The sequence below is a fragment of the Fusarium verticillioides genome, chromosome 1 (assembly GCF_000149555.1).
Source record: "Fusarium verticillioides 7600 chromosome 1, whole genome shotgun sequence".
Classification (NCBI taxonomy): domain Eukaryota; kingdom Fungi; phylum Ascomycota; class Sordariomycetes; order Hypocreales; family Nectriaceae; genus Fusarium; species Fusarium verticillioides.
Window position 1 is genome coordinate 503482 of NC_031675.1, and position 18492 is coordinate 521973.

An 18492-nucleotide genomic window follows, 5' to 3' on the forward strand; every position below is an offset into this window, starting at 1 on the left:
GACAGTCTCAAAGTGGAATCCAGTCCACCAGGGGTAAACTGGACACCTCAGTAGACTCTAGACTCTGGAGTGTCTTCCAGCTTCCTTCGATTCATTAGGGGATTGTGCCAGTGCCAGTGCCAGCCCAGCCAACACACACTCAGCGGGACGGAGGGCTGTCAAGTCCGCCCCTGGGGCACTAGAGGTACATTAGCGCTGGGCCAGCTCGGGCAACGTTGTCAGGTACCTCGCGTCTGATGGACGTGATTGCCTGACCCCTGAATCCTAGAGGAGGGCTAGTGGCTCTTTGGGTTAGCAGATGGCGGAGAGGGCGCCTACTGGTTGGACAGCTTCGCTTTAACTGGATCCCCTCCCCGGCGCTGGTAACCTGGTCCGCGCAACCAGGCATGGACCCTCCAAATGGTTTGTCTGCTGGGACCCTTAGCATCAGTGCCATAATCTGAATGATATTTGGTGATAGTGTTGAAAGAGACTGATTGGGACTTTACGAGACCAATTAAGCTGTGAGAGTCAGTTCTCATTTCTTTAAAATGTGATATCCATATACTGATTCATGGACCTTATTCCTGAGAAGAGACTCCATTTGTTCTCGCACTACTTGGTCGATCCCAGCTTGACCCGAGCAACAGGCAACGAATCCTCGTGGATGTTGAGGGTTAAACTGCTTAATCAGGCCTTATTTAAGATCGTCTTTGCAAGCAACAAAGTCGGACCAACCAAACCAACCACCTTGATTAGTCTCTCGGACCAATTCAAATGCCTCTTCAGCCCGAGGCGATCTTTTCTGTTCTTTCTGCTCAGGGGCTGAATCTAATATCCGACGCGTCCAAACTAACTTAGCGGCACATCGTCGCGTTTGTTGGATGGATATGGCTAGATGTCATCAAACCAATGCAAGAACGGTAACCGATATACCGGTTTCACGCCAAGTTGCCATAAAAGAAGAGAAGAATACCGTTAGGCATTGACTCAACGGCGAACTTGATGTCTTGTGTAGTCGACAGAGTTTTCAACGTCCCCTCTTGATGCGTTGTCAACTCGACCCCATATCAAAACTTACCCCTTGCGGTTATGGCGGTCACGCAGCAAAATACATATGCAAGTACCTTGATAATTATCACGAACATCGACGCGTACCGTACGTATCACTCTGCAGACAATGCTACACGGAATGCTCCAGCAACCGCCCCATGCACACCATCCAGTCTAACAGTTTCGTTGCTTTTGGCGCCCGAGACAACTATCAAGATCCCTCCGATGAAAGTTCAACCATCTCCTTTAACTTTCGTCCCATCTCCTGTTACAGTAAGATCCAGGGTCTCAGACGATCGTCTCCTAAAAAGAATCAGACAGATAATTAACAAACCTGAGACTTTTTCTTCAGCCCTTTACCCATGTCCCGCTGAGCCTAGCCTGGAGCTCACATGGCGCCCCATTTGAAGCGAGCCCAGGTACGGATAGGTCTCTCTTGGTACATTACATCGTTGACGGAGTATTGAATGGCATCATTTCGCGACGTGAGAAGCAAAATGTGGAAACAGTCACTGTGACCGGCATGGTTTCTGTCCGCGTTTTGAGTCGCATTCAAACTGCGGAAGCAAATCGCGGGGGTCAAACACACCACGCCCACGGTATGTTTCAGGTCCAAGCCCCCACTCCTGATCCCAATGAAACCTTGATACTTTGAACCTGTTGCTATCATTTCTTCTTCTGAACAATCTTACATGACCTGACAAGTGGTCAACGGTGAGTTATCGAAGACTATGAACTGTTGGTCCTTGTTAGACTCTACCGTCACCCTGGCGAGGCCGTGGGTACATCAAGATGCCAGGTACAGCATGTCCGATTGTCTGAGACAGTTCGTCTCACCAAAGAAAAGCCACTTCGTCAATGGAATGCATGCATGTTGCCAGCATGAACTACCGGAGACCTCGGCGGTTGAGCCTGTCTTATTCGTCAGCCTTAAGAATTTCGTTCTCGCTTCGCTTGTTGCTTCAACGCCCACTTACATAAAATCGCCAGGGATCTTGGTTGTCACAGTAGCTGTTAATGGTTGGCTTATCCACTATCAAAACAACAAGACAGTCAGTACCACCGAGGAAATATCTCCACGAGAAAACGAGTCAAGAATTGAGCTCTTGACGCCATGGTAACGGATACAAGATGTGGATTATGTTAACATGCTATACCTCCACTTCGCTAGTTGGATCTACCAAACACGCTGCTGACCACCACGATGTAGCTCCAAACACTGCTATATCGACTACATACCTTGGTAATAGTCCATATCGATGGAGATACTGCAACTATTCACAGGGCGTTGTGATTAAACATGAAACTTTTGTTATCGCAATGTTACTGTTCCTTTGCAGGATATTCACAGTACATAATCTCTATATTTATCCCTGTCCCTACCCTGAGCCGTCCATATGCCAGGAATTATAGATACTGACTCTTGCTTCAACTTCCCTTTGGCAAACGCCAAGATGTTGTGCCTCCTCATTGAGTCTTTACAACGTCACGATGTGACGTTGCACAGCTTGGTTACTGTTGTGCTCGCTAAACAGTTTACCTTGTCGAGGTCCGGCACTGGGGATTGAAGCTTGCATCACGGAGAGAAGGACGTTGGAGAATGAGAGACGAGTCAGTACGGATATGATGTATCATTAATAAAACGTCGTGATATAGCACGGGATTCTGACTTATACATAAGCTTCAATCCTCGCCGTTGCGATCGTCATCAAACGGACTTCGCTTCGGAGGATAGGCTATACGGATACCTTTGGCTATATTTGACGGTGTTATTATATTTTCGACCAAGTCTTATCATTATGCTAAAGAATAGTTATGTTGTCCTAGGGTCAAATACGAGATGGTGCCTCCATCGAGGATTCCTCTTTTCTCCTCCGTGCCTCAAGTGATCGTGGTTTGCGAGGACCACCTATAATACATGACTATAGAGCTTGTCACCACCTACGGAAGGTCGCTGTTATAATTGGAGATTTGATGCTTGTATGAGACGTAAAATTGGAAATCAGTGGTGACTATCGTGGATACTATACTCTATAAATCGTGCTAATCTGAGGAATGGCATGAATTCGACATTGTCCTAATCTTTTGACCGATTCTATCACGGAAGAGCAAGCCTCATGCAGAGGCAAGCTGCTGGAAGTTCATATGATGGCTGCCAAATTGTGACGAGAAAGTGTGCAGAAGATGAAAACACGAATCGTTCTTGTCCAGTCTTGTAAGAGCTGCAGGTTAAGGTACTCTACATACAGACAGCCAAGATCTGTGAAGGCCCAACCCAGATTACTGCACCGATACCAATGGCTGTTACTCGATGACAGTGTATGAGACCATGTCTAGCATGACTTTATTGTACTTGATATCTCATATTCAATTGGTAGTACTCCGTAGTGAGTGGCAAGCTTCTCAACAGATACACGTGACTTTGGCGTTTTTCGTGTGCCATCCAGACCAAGGTCGTCGCGTCACAGCGCGCCCCGCCATTGACCATAGAGAGCCTCAATCTCAAATCAACGGTCACCAATGGTAGTCGTCCAAACATCTCAATCAAAATGGCACCCGACGTGATTGATCTCATCTCATCGAGTCCACCACCCAGCCAGTATGTTCCACCCTCTGCGCAAGTACCCGAGACCAATCGCATCGTTGAATCAGAGAAGCGACACCTACCAAGCATCAACACAACACATTCTGCATCGCCAGGACTGTTTCTCTCCGATGATTTCGATACAACGATAGATCTTGACGAGCCAATATTGGTCGATGCAAATACGAACAAGAGACGATGTCCCTCTCCTCCAGCGCAACCACCTCCGCTCAAGCGCATTACTCCAGGTCCAGAACCTCAAACAATTCTCCCGCCCGTGCGAACGAATGGGAATGGGCGAGTTTCTGTCGCTTCTGACCCTATAGAACTTACGAGCTCTCAAATATTTGAATCGCATAGCCAGCTAGAGCCTACGACATGCACTAGCAAACCCTCGATAGATACTATCAGCAAGCCCACTGAACAAACGCTTGACGCTGAAGACTCTGATCCTTTCGCAAGTTCACCACAACCGGTGCGACGATCTCCTCCGAAACCGAAACCGAAGCCCCTGGCAAGACCTATAGAGTCTTCGGACCCTTTCGCAAGTTCACCCCACCAAGCGCCGGTAACGACGAAGGCCCCCGAGGCTATCATAACATCACCGCCTGCGCCTCCGCCAAAACCTGCGCCAAAGCCCGCCCCAAAGAAGAATGCAACATGGGATCCCATCTCAAGTTCGGCGCCAGATGTCTTCTCTTTCGATTCGTCGCCGCCACAGAAGAACAATGACGTTATTAACATTGACGACTCCGATGGCGGGGATGGTTCAGATGACGAATTGCCAGATATCGCTTCTTTCGATGTTGCCAAGATGCGACGTCGATCGCATTTTCAACGCTCACAAAGTGATGTCGTATCATCAAGATCTCGAACAAAGCCCTCAGCTTCGAATACAAAGTCCGCAGCAGAGCGAGCACGGGAAAAAGAAGCAAAGGCAGCAGCCAAAGAAGCCGAAAAAGAGGCTAAGCGGCGTGAGAAGCAAGAGGCAAAGGAAGCCAAACTTCGCGAGAAGGAAAGAACTGCCGCGATGGCAGAGGTTAACAAGCTGCGTACAGACAAGAAGGTCTCGACACCGGAAATGATGGTCGATATCCCTTCGAGTCTGAATGCGACGGTCACAACTGAATTACAGACCATGCTAGAACCCTTTGATGTGCAGTACACAACTTGGGACAGCCCGGTCGATAACGTGATCAAATGGCGAAGAAAGGTTCGGAGTCGATACAACGACGAGATTGGTCTCTGGGAGCCAATACCTCTTCGCCTTGAGGATGAGAAGCATGCTCTTGTTGTGATGCATGCCGACGAGTTTGTGAAGCTGGCGCAGGACGACCAGATCTCAACTCACGTTGGCAAGATGCAAAGACATTTTGCTGATCATGCTCTCGTCTACTTGATTGAGGGCCTGACACCTTGGACGCGCAAGAACAGAAACCTTCGTAATCGTCAATTTGCATCGAATGTTCGCGCTCAGGAGGCTGCGGCTTCTACTGCAGGTCGTCGACGAAATAACAATCCCCCTCAAGAGTATGTATCCGAGGAGTTGATTGAAGATGCGCTGCTGCAGCTGCAGGTCATGCATGAGGTTTTGATCCATCACACTATGATACCGTTGGAAACAGCCGAGCAGATCCTTTCATTCACCCAACACATCTCGACAATACCTTACCGAAAACAACGAGACATTGCAACACTCGGAGCAGGATTCTGCATGGAAAGCGGACAGGTCAAGACAGGCGAGGACACCAAAGACACCTACGTCCGGATGCTGCAAGAGATTGTCCGAGTCACGGCCCCCATCGCATATGGCATCGCGGCGGAATATGGCACCGTCAGCAGTCTCGTTCGAGGGCTGGAAGAGCACGGGCCTACTCGTCTCGAAGGAGTGAAGAAGAGCGCAAACAAAGATGGTGCTTTCTCAGATCGCATGGTTGGCCAGGCAGTAAGTCGACGCATGTACAAAGTTTTCACGGGAGTGGACGAGACAAGCACAGATGTTTAGAATAGTGTGTATTATATGTAATGATTCTATGAAGACCATCGATCATGTTACGATGCAGTTCTAATGAGACCTATTGAGTTCATCGTTAGCTAGTGTTACCATAGAAAATGACAACAAAGACGAATTGTGAACAAGCTGTCAGACAGCGGTTGGACAAAATTGTTTCCACATTGTGTATTTCAGTACAGGTCTGTGTAATTGCTTCTTCATCATAAAGCTTGAGGTGTTGTGAGTAAAAAAAGGAAAATTTGAACATACCATTTAGCGAGCCTCGAGGGGGCAAGAAAACACCAAGCCTTGGAAAAGGGTATCAAAATAAACTTAGCAAAGAGCCATCTAAGCTTAGGCTAAGTTTGCCTAAATATTTTGATCCCTTAGGGTCAAGGTCTCAAGTTTTCTTTTCCTCCCCTAGGCGAGATACGATGTCCTCATCTTCGAGCTTGCGCTTTCGCGATGCCGGCTTGAAGAATGAGTCCATCGTTTTTTGTTTCGCGTCGAACTTGGCACTGCCAATTCCACCTCGGGTCTTTCTCAGACCTTTGAGGTGGTCGATGCTGTTGATCTTCACGACGCGCATGTGGAGATGCTTGTCGGAAGAGTCGCGCGTGATGAGGGCCTCGATGTAGCCGGTGTTGCTCCATGAGGGGCGCACGAAAGCAGATGCTTGACCTTCCGGTTCGGCATCTGGACCAGCTGATGAAGAGGTCCTGTCGCGGAGTGCTTTGTAGAAAGTACCGAGAATGATACCGTGAGCAACGATGCAGACGGTCGAGTCTTCATCCAGTCGAGGCAAATGCTCGTCCAAAAAGATATCAACCCTCTTCCTCATCGCCAGCGGTGTCTCAGAGCCCTCATGCTTCGCCGCAGCCCCAAACTTGGTACCCTCGCCCGTCCCAAAGTCCTTCTCCCTCAGCTCCGGCACCTGAATCAACTTCAGATCCTCCGCGCGTTTCTGCGCATCGAGGATAGCCTGGGCGGTGTGCACGGCACGGCTGAGGTTCGACGAGAAGATGCAGTCAATGGCGACGTGCTCAGAGAGGTGCGATGCTAGCCGTTGAGCTTGCATTACGCCGTGGGCAGTCAAGGCTGAGTCGCGAGACCCGGCATAGAGGTTTGCGACGTTGTCGACTGTCTCTCCATGGCGTATGAGGAAGAGACGCATCGTTGCATCGTTCAGGAAGGCCACACCAGAAGCAAGCTGGGCATGGTGATTGTTGATGGTTGAGAGAGTATGAGGAGAAAAAAGTCAGAAATTTGTAGTGCAGATTTCGTGCTGACTCATCGGTTTCCGGGCTAGTACGTAAGTGAGCTAGCTTCAATTGAGCACTCGGAATTTTCACTTCATGTCAATGCGCAACATTATTGGCCAACTAAATCGTGAATTCGTAAAGCTAAACAAGACAAAACTCCGAACTATTCATACAAGTTCCATACCCAAAGATTCCCAAGATATATAATTCATTAAGAGATGCCCATTAACCAATCATTAAAACTTGTTTATTTCTTACCGGTGACTGTGCCGACGACGTCACCGAGACCAAGGCTGCCGAGAATCTTCTTGAGGCCAAGACCTCCGAGAAGGCCATCGAGCAGACCACCAAGACCAAGACCGTTAAGCTGAAGATATTGTTAGCAAGATGATCAGTTTATTGCGAGTATGAACGATTGAAACATACCAGAGGACCCAGGATGGGACCGAGAAGCTTGCCAACAAGGCCGAGCACACCGCTGAGCAATAGACCAACAGCAGCGACAATCTGGAAGAGAGGCTCGGCGAGGAGACCCCAGAGAGGGTTGATCTCCTTCTTAGCGTGTGGCATACCCTCAAGCTTGCGCTTGCCCTCCTCAATAGTGGTTTGAATCTCAGTAGAGAGCTGTCATCTTGTTAGCGAATGCTTGAGGGTAAGGGAACGTGATACTAACCTCCTTGAGCAAGTTGGCGAGGTGAGCCTCCTCGGGAGTAGCCTCACCACCAGCAGTCTTCTGCTTAGCGTTGCGAGCGATACGACCATCGGGGTCAAGACCACGGATGATACCGTTGGTCTCGGTCAGGATCTTACCACCATCCTCGATGAGAGGCTTGACCTGTCGGACAAGTTCCTCCTCGTCACGATCCTCAGGCTTCTGAGCCTCAGCGGCGCTGATCTTGTCGTTGATGGACTTGCAGATGGGTCGGAGCCTCTCAAGAGTCTGCTCAATCTGGTAAGCCAGTTGTTGAGCAAGCTTCTTGTTCTTCTCAGCCTCTTCAGTCTGCTTGGCCTCATCGGCCTCAGCCTGCTCGCGCTTGATTCTCTCCTCCTCGGTTTCACCCTCGGGCTCAGGCTCCTCCTCCTTGGGGATATCCTCGAGAAGAGAGACGTGACCGATGACAGCGCCCTTCTGGTTGAAGACATCACCATCCTCGTCAATCTCCTTGCCAGCACAGTCGAGGAGCTCACCGCTGGTAAGCTTACCGATGATGTTGCCATCAGCGTCGACAACGTTACCCTCACGGTTCACCTTTCGGCCAGCGAGAGGGTTGTGCTTCTGCTCCTTCTCAGGCTCCTCCCAGCGCTCAGCCTTGCCGATGACATTGCCGTTGGAGTCGGTGATCTCACCATCATCATCAACAGCACGTCCCGCAAGAGCCTTAGCATCACCGATGACAAGCTTGCCAACAACCTCGCCAGCTCCGTTGACGACCTTGCCATCCTTGCCGACGGTGCAGTTCTTGAGCTGAGCGAAGGGACCCTCCTTCTTGCCGCCGCGCTCACCCTCAGAGACGAGCTCGGCCTTGCCAATGATGTCGCCAGACTCGCTTCGGATGTTTCCATCCTTGTCAGACATGCGTCCGACAAGTTTCTGGACATCACCCTCAACGACACGGCCGTAGATCTCACCAGACTCGCTGACGAGGTTACCAGCCTTGTTGACGCGCTTGCCAGCAAGGGCAGAGTTGTCGACGGGCTTCTCCTCCTCAGCCTCAGGAGCTTCCCAGCGCTTGGCCCTACCGACAGTGTTGCCACGGCGGTCGAGAATGTCACCATCCTCATCGACCTCGCTGCCCTTGAGCTGCTTGGGATCACCTTCGACGACCTCACCAACCTGCTCGCCCTTGTACATGACACGGCCGTCAGATTCGACGGTGGCGCCGGGGAAGTGCTCGAAGGGAGCGGATGCTTTATCCTCTCGCTCGGAGATGGAGACGGGCTCACCCTTGCCGATGACCTCGCCGGAGTCGTTCCAGATGTCACCGTTCTCATCGGCGCGCTTGCCAATGAGCTCCTTCAGTTCACCCTCAACAACCTTGCCGACGACAGTACCGTTGGCGTCGACGAGCTTGCCGACCTTGTTGACCTTGGCGCCCTTGAGGATAGAGCGGTCCTTCTTCTGGACGCGGTCCCACTCAGCGAGAGGCTCAGCCTGGCCGACGACCTTGCCGTCTCTCCAGATCTTGCCGTTCTCGTCAGACTTGAGACCAACGAGCTGTCGGATCTCACCCTCAGTGACCTTACCGATGGTGTCTCCCTTCTCGTTGGTGAGACCACCCTCCTTGTCGACAACAGCTCCCTTGAGGATAGAGAAGTCCTTCTGCTCACCACGCTCCCATTCGGGAAGAGGCTCAGCCTTACCAACGGCCTTACCAGTCTTGTCCCAGATGGTACCCTGATCATCAGAAGCCAAGCCGATAAGCTGCTTGATCTCACCCTCAACGACCTTACCGAAAAGGTGACCCTTCTCGTTGACGAGGTTTCCGTTCTTGTCAACAGTGGTGCCCTTTAGGATGCTGTAATCCTTCTGCTCACCACGCTCCCACTCAGGAAGAGGCTCGGCCTTTCCGACCTTCTTGCCAGTCTTGTCCCAAATGGTGCCCTGCTCATCAGAAGTGAGACCAATGAGTTGCTTGATCTCGCCCTCGGTGACCTTTCCGATGAGGTGGCCCTTGTCGTTGACGAGGTTACCCTCTTTGTCGACGGTGGTACCCTTGAGGATGGAGAAGTCAAGCTGCTCGCGGTCCCACTCGGGGATGGGCTCAGCCTTTCCGAGCTGCTTGCCGGTCTTGTCCCAGATGACACCTTGATCGTCGCTGCTGAGACCGATGAGCTGCTTGAGCTCTCCCTCGACAACCTTGCCGAGCTTGTCGCCCTTCTCGTTGACGAGGTTGCCCTCCTTGTCGACAGTAGTGCCCTTAAGGATGGAGAAGTCGAGCTCCTTCGCAGCCTCCTCACCCTCAGCAGCCTTCTCTTCAACGGCCTCTTCACCCTCGGCGGCCTTGTCCTTGGCCTCCTCGGTGGCATCGCCAGCGACTTCCTCGCCCTCAGCGACCTTGCCTTCAGCGGCCTTGCTCTGGGCATCCTCAGGAAGATCCTTAGCGGCCTCCTCACCTTCAGCGACTTGGCCTTCAGCAGTCTCTTCACCCTCGGCTGCCTTGCTCTTGGCATCCTCGGGGAGATCACCAGCAGTTTCCTCACCCTCAGTAACCTTGCCCTCAGCGGCTTCTTGACCTTCGGCGGCCTTGCTTTGGGCATCCTCAGGAAGATCCTTGGCGGCTTCCTCGCCCTCGGCAGCCTTGTCCTGGACCTCATCGGTGACACCAGCAGCCTCCTCGCCAGGAGCGACAGACTTCAGGTCATCACCAGCCTTGGACTTGTCACCGTCATCACCAGGAGCCTCGCCGTTGGGGATCTCGTCGGCAGCCTCAGACTTGGGAACCTCGTCTTGGGCACCCTCAGTCTTCTCTTGAAGCTTCTCCTCGACATCCTCAGGCTTAGGAACATCTTGCTCGTCGACCTTAGAGGTAACGTCCTCCTTGGCCTCCTCAGGGATATCCTTGGCTTGCTCAGGAACACCCTCAGCAGTCTCCTCTGCCTTGCCGGTTGCCTCCTTAGCTTCCTCAGACTCTGGAGGAATCTCCTTCAGCTTGTCTCCAGCTTCAGAAGTGTCGCGGTCCTCGAGGTTGATGTCCTTCTGGCCTTGGTCCTCAGACTTGACATCGGGTGTTTCATCCTTGACTTCTGGGGCTCCGGGAGTCTCGGCTGGTGTCTTTGTGTCGGTAGCTTGGGAGGTGGCTTCTGACTTGTTGGCAATGCCCTCAGCCGCATCACCAACGGTGTCTGTGGCACCCTCTGCGGTGCCGCCAACAGTATCTGTGGCACCCTTCGCTGTATCGCCAACGGCGTCTGTAGCGCCCTTTGTTGTGTCGCCGAGGCCAACGGTGTCTGTAGCGCCCTTTGCTGTGTCGCCGACGGTATCTGTGGCACCCTTCGCTGTGTCGCCAACAGCTCCTGTGGCTCCTCCAACAGCCTTTCCGACGGCGCCGGTAACGCTACCGACGGCGCTTCCCAGACCACCAGACTTCTTCTCCTTGGACTGGGTTGTGTATTCGCTCTTCTCCTCGTCGTGGGAGTCCTCTTCCTCCTCGGGCTTGCCTTGTCCTATGGGCAGGGTCTTGCCGAGGACATCGCCCGAGGAGCTGACAACGTCACCGGCTTGGTTGACGGTGTTGCCAACGAGGTTCTGGAGGTTATCGGTGTCGGCGATCTTGCCAACGGTCTTTCCGGCGTCATCTAAGACTTCTCCGGAATCATTCACGACGCCAGCACCGCTCCTGGGGACTGACTCAAGATTGACTGCAATGGGGACGATAAGCGCCAAACTTGGTGAAGGACTATTGAACGCACCAGGGGATTCCTGCTCTCTGGAAGAGGCAGTATCTTTTGTTGTGTCTTGAACCTGGGAGGAGAGGTCTGCCATGATGTTGTTGTTGTGGTGGGTTTGGACTGGTTCAACTCCTTCAAGATCGAGAAAAGGGTATCTTTCAGATAAGAGAGGATTAATGGGGTATCGTTGTGTTAGTTGGGAGTGGTTCTTGTTCTTGTTATTGTTGTTTTGGGTATCGCTTCGCAAGTTGGCCAAGAATGGAATGAATTGATACTTTTGTCGAAACCGCAACCACCACCACATCTTCAACTACTTATACCGACCACATGGCATATACAAAACAAGTTTTACTACAGGACCAGGCCATTCTCGATTTCGATCACGTCAATTCAAAAAGTCACAACGTCAGTGTGAGCCCAACTTTTGGCTCTCTAGCCATGATACTGCGCCGCACCTTGCTATCGGACGAGCAAAGCTGCAACAGCCACACGTCATGATGAAGATCTAAGCGCGGGGAGGGTGTGGCGAGAGCTGTTGGATGACGTTATAAGGAGCTCTCCTAACATGGATATGTTACACAATGAGCAATGGGGGGAGAGAGCTCTAGACGCAGAGGTGCCGTGTAAGTGTCCTCCCAGGCTTGCAGACCCAGGATGAGGCTTGCTCTACCTGTCTACCTTCCCGACGAGAATGTCCAGCGGTTGTGAAAACAGGCTTGCGGGGTGGAGGATGCACACCATCTACGAGACGGAGCTTGCACATTCAGGGTATGGATCGAGATGAGAAACTGGGTCTGGCTATTGTAGTTGAGGGGGGATCTAGAAGAAGGGGTTGCATGTTGCATTAGCGGTAGCCTCAGAAAAAAAAGAGAAAAGACAACCGGGTTTCTGAGGCTCCAACTGGAACTTTGAGATGGCAAATGTTTAGCAAGAGTGAGTGAATGATGAACTAATATAGCGCGACGGGGAGGGGTTACCCCATGAGGTTTACTTATTCCGAGGTGTGGAGGGGCGTTTATTGTCCACTTTCACTCATACGAATGGGATGCATATGCTTGCTTGCCTCGCCTTGGTTGGCTTGGCTTACACCTTACCTTACCTTACCTTACTTTGCCTTACATGAGTGTACAGTAGTTCAATTATGCATGGGGGTGTTTATGGACAAGGCCGGATAATTGTGAAACGCACCAAGAAAAAATTATCGATTATCGCTATCAGTTGTCTCAGTCTGACTACCACTGCTCTTTGTCTCAGCTACAAGGTTCCTATTGAAGACAGTCGGAATCTTGATGATGAGCTGAATACCATCATACGTGGACTTGACGTCCAGGAACAGCTCGTCAGGCCTTGGAGCACCTGGTGGCTTTGGGGCGTTCGCATTTGCATTTGCATTTGCATTGTTAGTACTCCCAGCACCCTGGGCCTGTTCCCTTTCCTTGTCCCTGTTCTCGGAAAGTTTGTCGGCTCCGTCCTGGGACGGCATCGGCTTGTCGAGCTTGCCAATCCTGTTGCCCTGGTCATCATAGATGTTTCCCTCATCATCGACTTTGAGTCCACCTGCTGCAAGTGGCTTGAGGGCAGGCTTGATGTAGTTCTCGCAGACGTGACCGGCCACTTCGCCGTCCTCGTCGAGGACCTGTCCATTCGGCATGACTGGCCGTCCTACCATGGACGGGAGATCGCCTTCTACACGGCCGAGGACGGTACCGTCCCAGTCTAGAATGTTGCCAAACTCATCGACGTATTTGCCGTCTAGACCAGCAGCCAACTTTTCAGGTGATTGTGGTTGCGATTGTGTTTTTGAGTCTGAGTCTGTTTGGCCTGTGCTCTCTGATACTGGCTTTATCCTTGGTATGCGAATCTCAGGGTTTGCAACTTTTGGTTCAGATGTTCGTCCATTGCGGACGGGAACATTGACCTCGTAAGTGCTGTGCGTAGGATCGCCATCAGGGGTGGGTGAAGAAGAAGACATTGGGATTGGGATGGGATCAGTTTGTTCCTGAGGCTGATGATCCTCGAGGTGAGGCTGGAGTTTTTCCCGCTGATGCGGCGGCTGCTGATCCTGGACCTGTTTTGGGGGTCTGCTGGGTCTCGAGGTTCCAGGCTGGAATATGGAGATGGCAGAGGAGAGTGCAGACCTGATGCCAGCGCCGTGCCAAAAGGGCTGCTTTGATGTTGACGTGTGGCTGGTAGAGCTTGGTTTGTGCGGGGACATGACGACAGCCTCTTCATGCATGAAACTTGGAACATGGGGCTTGACCTTTTGTTAGTGCTGTCTGAATTTTATGAGAGTCACGGTAAGTAGAGAAAAGAGAAGGGAAACGCCCCTATTTCTTTAGTGTAAAGTATATCGGATTGAACCCCTGTGTCTAACTAACTAGCTGTAACAGATGAGAGCCGCATTTTACAGAATCAACCAAGGTGAAAAACAAGATGTAACTCTGGAAATATTCTGGCCGAGTTTCTCTGATCGTCCACGCTCATCACGATCGCGGGCCACCCGGGAACAAGAGACTAGCAGGGATGTGAGCAAGATGAGACAAGACAGCTAAAAAGGTGAACCCTGGTTTTGTAGTGAATAGAGTCAAATGATTGGTGGGAGCTGTCACAAAGCCTAGTCCCTGCTTCCACTCTGGACCAAGCTTTCTCTGAAGCTGGTTCCTGGCTGGAACGGTTGGGCTAGACTTGAAGAGGATGGTGTTGGAGGTGGCTTGCGTGGCATTATCGTGTGTGGCTTGCTAGCTGCCAACTATATCCTTGTCGTTTGATGCAATCTGACGTTTTGGTTAGTCTCGGGGAATTTGCAGATTCATTCATTTTTCGTCACTCTTTTCTCACTCAGTGTCAAGACTGTGAATGTCTACTATTATACGGTGTTCACGTGGACAGAGACTGAAAGAGTAGAGAGTGAATGCTTTTGGATTCATGTAATATATAACGTTTGTAGTGTTGTTGTATTTATCCCTCCCAGAAACAGCAGTAGTAAACCATCATTAATAAACACCATGTTGCGCCGCCACAGATCGTCGTAGTGCTGTCGTACTAACAGTAACATTACATGGGTCCCATCATGACATGAACAGAACAGAGCCAAACATAAACATAACCGAGACAAATAGTGCCAATCTCTTCTAGTTTCTGCACAGCGCAAAGCAATAATTAGCCTCTGCTTGTCATCAAGGCGGCGTCTATCCCGTTCTGGAGATTTGCAAGCCAAGTAAGATACGACGGCCACAGGGAGGTTAAACAAAAGATTTGAGGGTTTCACGTACAGTAGAGAGAGCTCGAGGTCACCGTGGATACGAGCCTTGAGCTGGATCTCGATATCGAGGTTGAGATCCAGGCGAAGTCGCAGCGTGTCTTTGCCAGCATCGCCGCCGCCGCCCTGCTGCTGACCGCCCGTGAGACCGCCCAGACCGCCCGTCACGCCGCCCAGGGTGTTGGTCACGCCGTCTGTGACGCCGCCGACTGTGTTGCCCAGGTCTCCGGCGAGAGGCAGCTGGTCGAGGGGTCCTGAACCTCCTCCTTGCTGCTGCTGCTGTTGGGGTGGTGCTTGCTGGCGACGCTTGCTGCCCTTCTTCTTGCTGCGGCGCTCTCGTCGGGGCGCTTCTTCGGAGGACATGGTCTGGTCGTCAGACTCGATGCGGTCCTTTTCCATGGAAGACATGATGATGATGAATTAAAAGAGTCACTTGCTTAAAGATGAGTTGGCGATTATGAGGTTGATGTGGTGTAAGTGGATTAGTATGGTTTGGATATCTCACTAAAAAAGTACGGGCTTGGAGAAATTAAGGTAACTTTAAGAAAGGGACGTGATATAAGTCTGAAACTACGCAGAACCTCATAACAGGATTTAGAGGCCCATGAGGTCATGATCGAGATGAGAATCCAGTAAAATACCCTGCTCAAGCCAACCCACTTTATGTGACTTGACCCCTCCACTACAACTTTCGTCTCCAACGGCCATTAACGGTCTGCCCCAGACATTCACTTTATTAGTGTCCCCCAGTCGAATCATATCATGCTATTTTTTGACATAACTGCTTTCCATGCCGAGCTGCGGTCTTCTCCTCAGTCTCACTGGCTGACATCTCTCCTCATCGTCAATCTCGTCCTCGATATCACCCTCCGGGTCCCAATATACAGCCCATTTCCCATGCTCGTCCCGCACCGCCACAAACGAATCATGATCTCCCTGGAGCGTCAGGAAGCGCTCGTCTGCTGTCCAGCCCCAGGGTCCTATGACGTGCCCGATGGTGTCCTTCTTGCCCCCAAAGGTCACCATGTGCGTGTCCTTGTCCACGAATATCCAGTTCAGCGCTGGCGGGTCGTCGGATACCATGCTCACCAGCCCCAGGTGCCCTTCCTCGCTAGGATACTTGAAATACCAGCCTAGAAATCTGTAGCCTTGCACGGGGGCATCTGAAAGGTTGAGATACATCTGATGTTCTGTGAGTATTTGTGTAGTGAGATGAGAGACTAGAGAGAGGCAGGGAACTCACCTTCTTGTCCACCAAAACTCCTTGACCAACCTCTTCTATCTTTCCATTCTGTTGTAGCATGAATGTGAGGTGGAACTTTTCTTGTTCCTTGCTCATGCTCTCATTCTGTCTCTTCTGTGCACTCACAGCGTTACCCACGCCCGTAACGGTCGGGATAGCTGCGATGGCAAGTAATCCGATAACCATGTTTTCCTGATCTGTTTTTTTCTTCTGCCGCGTATCGTATTGTGAAGGGGTAGTATGTTTGACAACAGCAAGACTCGCTCATCTTGACTGCATGACGTCCAGTCCACTTTGTAGGATCTTGACCCATACATTTCTCTCGACACCAGCCACACGCATATAATCCTGATCCCTGCAACCCTTCTGCACTCCCACTCCCACCCCCATCAGGCCAACTAAGCTGGGGTAGAGGGAGGGTAACGTCATATGCCCAGGATTGGGATGCCATTTTTTACGTCACTTTGACCTGTCACGTCGAAATTCGCTTCCAATCCCATCACAACCATAGAAACCGGTTCTTCGAGGGTTCGAGGTCGGGATACAATGACACTTATTGCGTCAGTCAAGCTTCTTCAACAGGTTTCGGACTCGACGCGTATTAATCTCAAAAACCATGCTTGGAACTTTTAGTATAGAAAAACTTCAACTTAATTATTACATGTCAGCAGCGAAGCAATAAGCCATTGTTTATTTTTTGGAAACCCCATTGTTCATTCAGCGAAGTAAATACTAGCATACACAACCATGTCTTCTCCATCTCAGCAGGTAAGTTTGTACTTGTGAGTTTGTATCTTCTGATCGGGAATTAAATTCCTTTAGGACTCGCAGAAGCGAGACGAATCTCGGGCTCCTCAGTCTCCCGATCAAGGCCAGAACCAGCAAGAGCAGGGTAACGACAGCAACCCTTTCAACCAGAACCAGAACGAGGGTCAGCAAGAGGAGCAGAACCAGAATCAGGGCCTGGGACAAGAAGCTCAACAGCAGCAGCCAGGTCAAGAGTCTGAGTCCAAGCCCGAAGATGCTGAAGACGAGTCTAAGCCCGACACCGAGAACGCAAAGGCTGAGACACCCGGCGACAAGGAGAACAAGCCTGAGCAACCTGGTCAGGACAAGCCCGATGAGTCCAAGCCAGAGGAAGCTAAGCCCGAGGCCTCAAAGCCTGAAGAGGCCAAGACAGACGACAAGAAGCCCGAGGAAGTAAAGAAAGAGGAGGACGAAGCCGACTCCAAGCCAGAGCAAGCAAAGGCAGAGGCCCAAAAGACCGCCCAAGAGGCCAAGCCCAAGCAGAAGCGCCAGCCCGTCAAGGAGGAGAGCGAGGACGAGGACGACTCTGAAGACGACGACGACGACGACTTTGACTCTGAAGATGACTCCGAAGAAGACTCGGAGGAAGATTCCGAAGACGACGAGTCAGAGTCCGAGTCCGAAGAGGAGAACGAGCCCGCCACACCTCCCCAGCAGGCTGAGCCAGGCCGCAAGGGCGGAAGACGCGGAAACGCAAAGGCCGCCGATGTAAGACGTCGACGCCCTGCATGGCTCGACGAAGAATCTGACGATGAGGGCCGCAAACAGTTTTCGAAGCAAGACCAGCAGTTGCAGCAGCAGCGCCAACAGCAGCAAATGCAGCAACAGCAACAGCAACAGCAACAACAGCAACAGATGCAGCAGCAGCAGCAGCAGGGAGGCGGCGGTAAGAGTGACGCCCTCAGCTTGCATCTCGAGCTTAACCTCGAGATCGAAATCGAGCTCAAGGCTAGAATCCACGGTGATCTCACGCTGGCACTACTGTAAGTTCTTGACCATCCCCTCCCCTCTATGTTGCGGACCCTTGCTATCTTTTTGTCCGCCTTTCTCATCTGACAAGTGCATAGCCAATAGTGACATGTAATTTTGCAGGGAAGGAGCCTAAGTATAAAAAACTACAAGAAATGCCTATTGTTTAATTCGGCGACGATGACGACGACGAACGATGTTTTTTCTCACGTCTTATATCTAGCGGCGTTTTTGGGGTCATGAAGTTTACGACTTCGTTTTGTTTATGTGTACTCTGTATAGTAGGAGTAAATAAAGAGTTGAAATTGGGTTTTAGCTTGTTACATGTTTCCCAGAATTATGTGATACGTGACACTCGCGGGTGAGGACATGATCTAGTTCTACAGATCACATCTCATTATTTGTATGAAGTGTAGTCGGTAATAGTTCACGTCTCGGTTATAAGCCACAAGAAGCTAAAGTCTTAGGTCGATCGTGATAAGATCTCAACGGTTTTTCTCGTCGATAGTGTCGTTGCAAGCGGGAGATCTACCGCAAGCGATGATGGCGATGAGGCTGAGGCTGGTGATGAGGCTCGGGTGGCACAAACACGGGAATGGAACGGACGGATCCAAGCTTTTAAAAGGGTTTCGGGTTCGTGCTTTTTTGAAGCGAACCAACGGAACGGGATCTGGTGATGGAACGGGAGTGATAAGATCGTCGTTATCATACGGTGACACTCGTACGAGAGGGTATTACGGGGCCGGCTGATTTAGGGTAGCTGACCGACGTGATGTATTATTGATCTCGAGATGCGAATACGGAATCAATGTTTCAAAGAATACGGTGTTTAATTGAGTGATTTTATTGGTCTTGTTACACAGTGGTATTGGAATGACTACAGTGTTGTATGTTGTGCTGCAGAACCTCAGAGACATTTCCGTTCATTACCAATTGAGGCATCCCACAATCATC

General features: G+C 51.0%; 7 protein-coding genes across 13 annotated transcripts; 2 read left to right on the forward strand and 5 right to left on the reverse strand.

Annotated features, from left to right (window-relative positions):
- Window positions 1-3543: 3543 nt before the first annotated feature.
- FVEG_09782 (hypothetical protein) lies at window positions 3544-5751 on the forward strand. Its single transcript, XM_018898856.1, has one exon. The coding sequence runs from the start codon at window positions 3582-3584 to the stop codon at window positions 5619-5621; it is 2040 nt and encodes a 679-aa protein (XP_018756814.1). The 5' UTR covers window positions 3544-3581; the 3' UTR covers window positions 5622-5751.
- FVEG_16663 (hypothetical protein) lies at window positions 5615-6838 on the reverse strand. Its single transcript, XM_018905906.1, has 2 exons — window positions 5880-6838; window positions 5615-5691 (listed from the first exon to the last, which is right to left on the reverse strand). The coding sequence occupies exon 1, from the start codon at window positions 6781-6783 to the stop codon at window positions 6010-6012; it is 774 nt and encodes a 257-aa protein (XP_018756813.1). The 5' UTR covers window positions 6784-6838; the 3' UTR covers window positions 5615-5691; window positions 5880-6009.
- A 145-nt stretch (window positions 6839-6983) lies between these two features.
- FVEG_16662 (hypothetical protein) lies at window positions 6984-11354 on the reverse strand (the record flags this gene model as incomplete). The annotated part of the gene is made up of 3 exons (XM_018905905.1): window positions 6984-7238; window positions 7298-7495; window positions 7545-11354. 3 exons carry the CDS (start codon window positions 11352-11354, stop codon window positions 7119-7121), a joined length of 4128 nt encoding a protein of 1375 aa, XP_018756812.1. The 3' UTR covers window positions 6984-7118.
- Window positions 11355-12425: 1071 nt separating this feature from the next.
- Window positions 12426-13616, reverse strand: FVEG_09780 (hypothetical protein). Its single transcript, XM_018898855.1, has one exon. It carries the CDS (start codon window positions 13494-13496, stop codon window positions 12459-12461), a length of 1038 nt encoding a protein of 345 aa, XP_018756811.1. The 5' UTR covers window positions 13497-13616; the 3' UTR covers window positions 12426-12458.
- Window positions 13617-14391: 775 nt separating this feature from the next.
- On the reverse strand, window positions 14392-14927 carry FVEG_09779 (hypothetical protein; the record flags this gene model as incomplete). The annotated part of the gene is made up of 2 exons (XM_018898854.1): window positions 14392-14398; window positions 14533-14927. 2 exons carry the CDS (start codon window positions 14925-14927, stop codon window positions 14392-14394), a joined length of 402 nt encoding a protein of 133 aa, XP_018756810.1.
- Window positions 14928-15272: 345 nt separating this feature from the next.
- Window positions 15273-15969, reverse strand: FVEG_09778 (hypothetical protein). Its single transcript, XM_018898853.1, has 2 exons — window positions 15763-15969; window positions 15273-15701 (listed from the first exon to the last, which is right to left on the reverse strand). Exons 1-2 carry the CDS (start codon window positions 15946-15948, stop codon window positions 15285-15287), a joined length of 603 nt encoding a protein of 200 aa, XP_018756809.1. The 5' UTR covers window positions 15949-15969; the 3' UTR covers window positions 15273-15284.
- A 148-nt stretch (window positions 15970-16117) lies between these two features.
- On the forward strand, window positions 16118-18462 carry FVEG_09777 (hypothetical protein). 7 transcript variants are annotated; one of them, XM_018898849.1, is made up of 4 exons: window positions 16118-16530; window positions 16585-17552; window positions 17637-17957; window positions 18006-18462. In XM_018898849.1, the coding sequence occupies exons 1-3, from the start codon at window positions 16510-16512 to the stop codon at window positions 17641-17643; spliced, it is 996 nt and encodes a 331-aa protein (XP_018756805.1). In that variant the 5' UTR covers window positions 16118-16509; the 3' UTR covers window positions 17644-17957; window positions 18006-18462. The 7 variants fall into 7 exon arrangements, with proteins under 7 accessions (XP_018756805.1, XP_018756803.1, XP_018756807.1 ...); XM_018898847.1 differs by having other exon boundaries at window positions 17662-17957; window positions 18006-18380; XM_018898852.1 differs by having other exon boundaries at window positions 16203-16530; window positions 16585-17277; window positions 17338-17552; window positions 17637-18462.
- The last annotated feature ends 30 nt before the right edge of the window (window positions 18463-18492 follow it).

Coding starts and splice junctions, on each gene's coding strand:
- FVEG_09777 (XM_018898846.1), top strand. CDS start 16,510: ATGTCTTCTCCATCTCAGCAG. Junction 16,531..16,584: donor TGTCTTCTCCATCTCAGCAG/GTAAGTTTGTAC, acceptor AAATTCCTTTAG/GACTCGCAGAAGCGAGACGA.
- FVEG_09780 (XM_018898855.1), bottom strand. CDS start 13,496: ATGCATGAAGAGGCTGTCGTCATGTCCCCGCACAAACCAAGCTCTACC.
- FVEG_09782 (XM_018898856.1), top strand. CDS start 3,582: ATGGCACCCGACGTGATTGATCTCATCTCATCGAGTCCACCACCCAGC.
- FVEG_09778 (XM_018898853.1), bottom strand. CDS start 15,948: ATGGTTATCGGATTACTTGCCATCGCAGCTATCCCGACCGTTACGGGC. Junction 15,702..15,762: donor GAGTTTTGGTGGACAAGAAG/GTGAGTTCCCTG, acceptor ACAGAACATCAG/ATGTATCTCAACCTTTCAGA.
- FVEG_16663 (XM_018905906.1), bottom strand. CDS start 6,783: ATGCGTCTCTTCCTCATACGCCATGGAGAGACAGTCGACAACGTCGCA.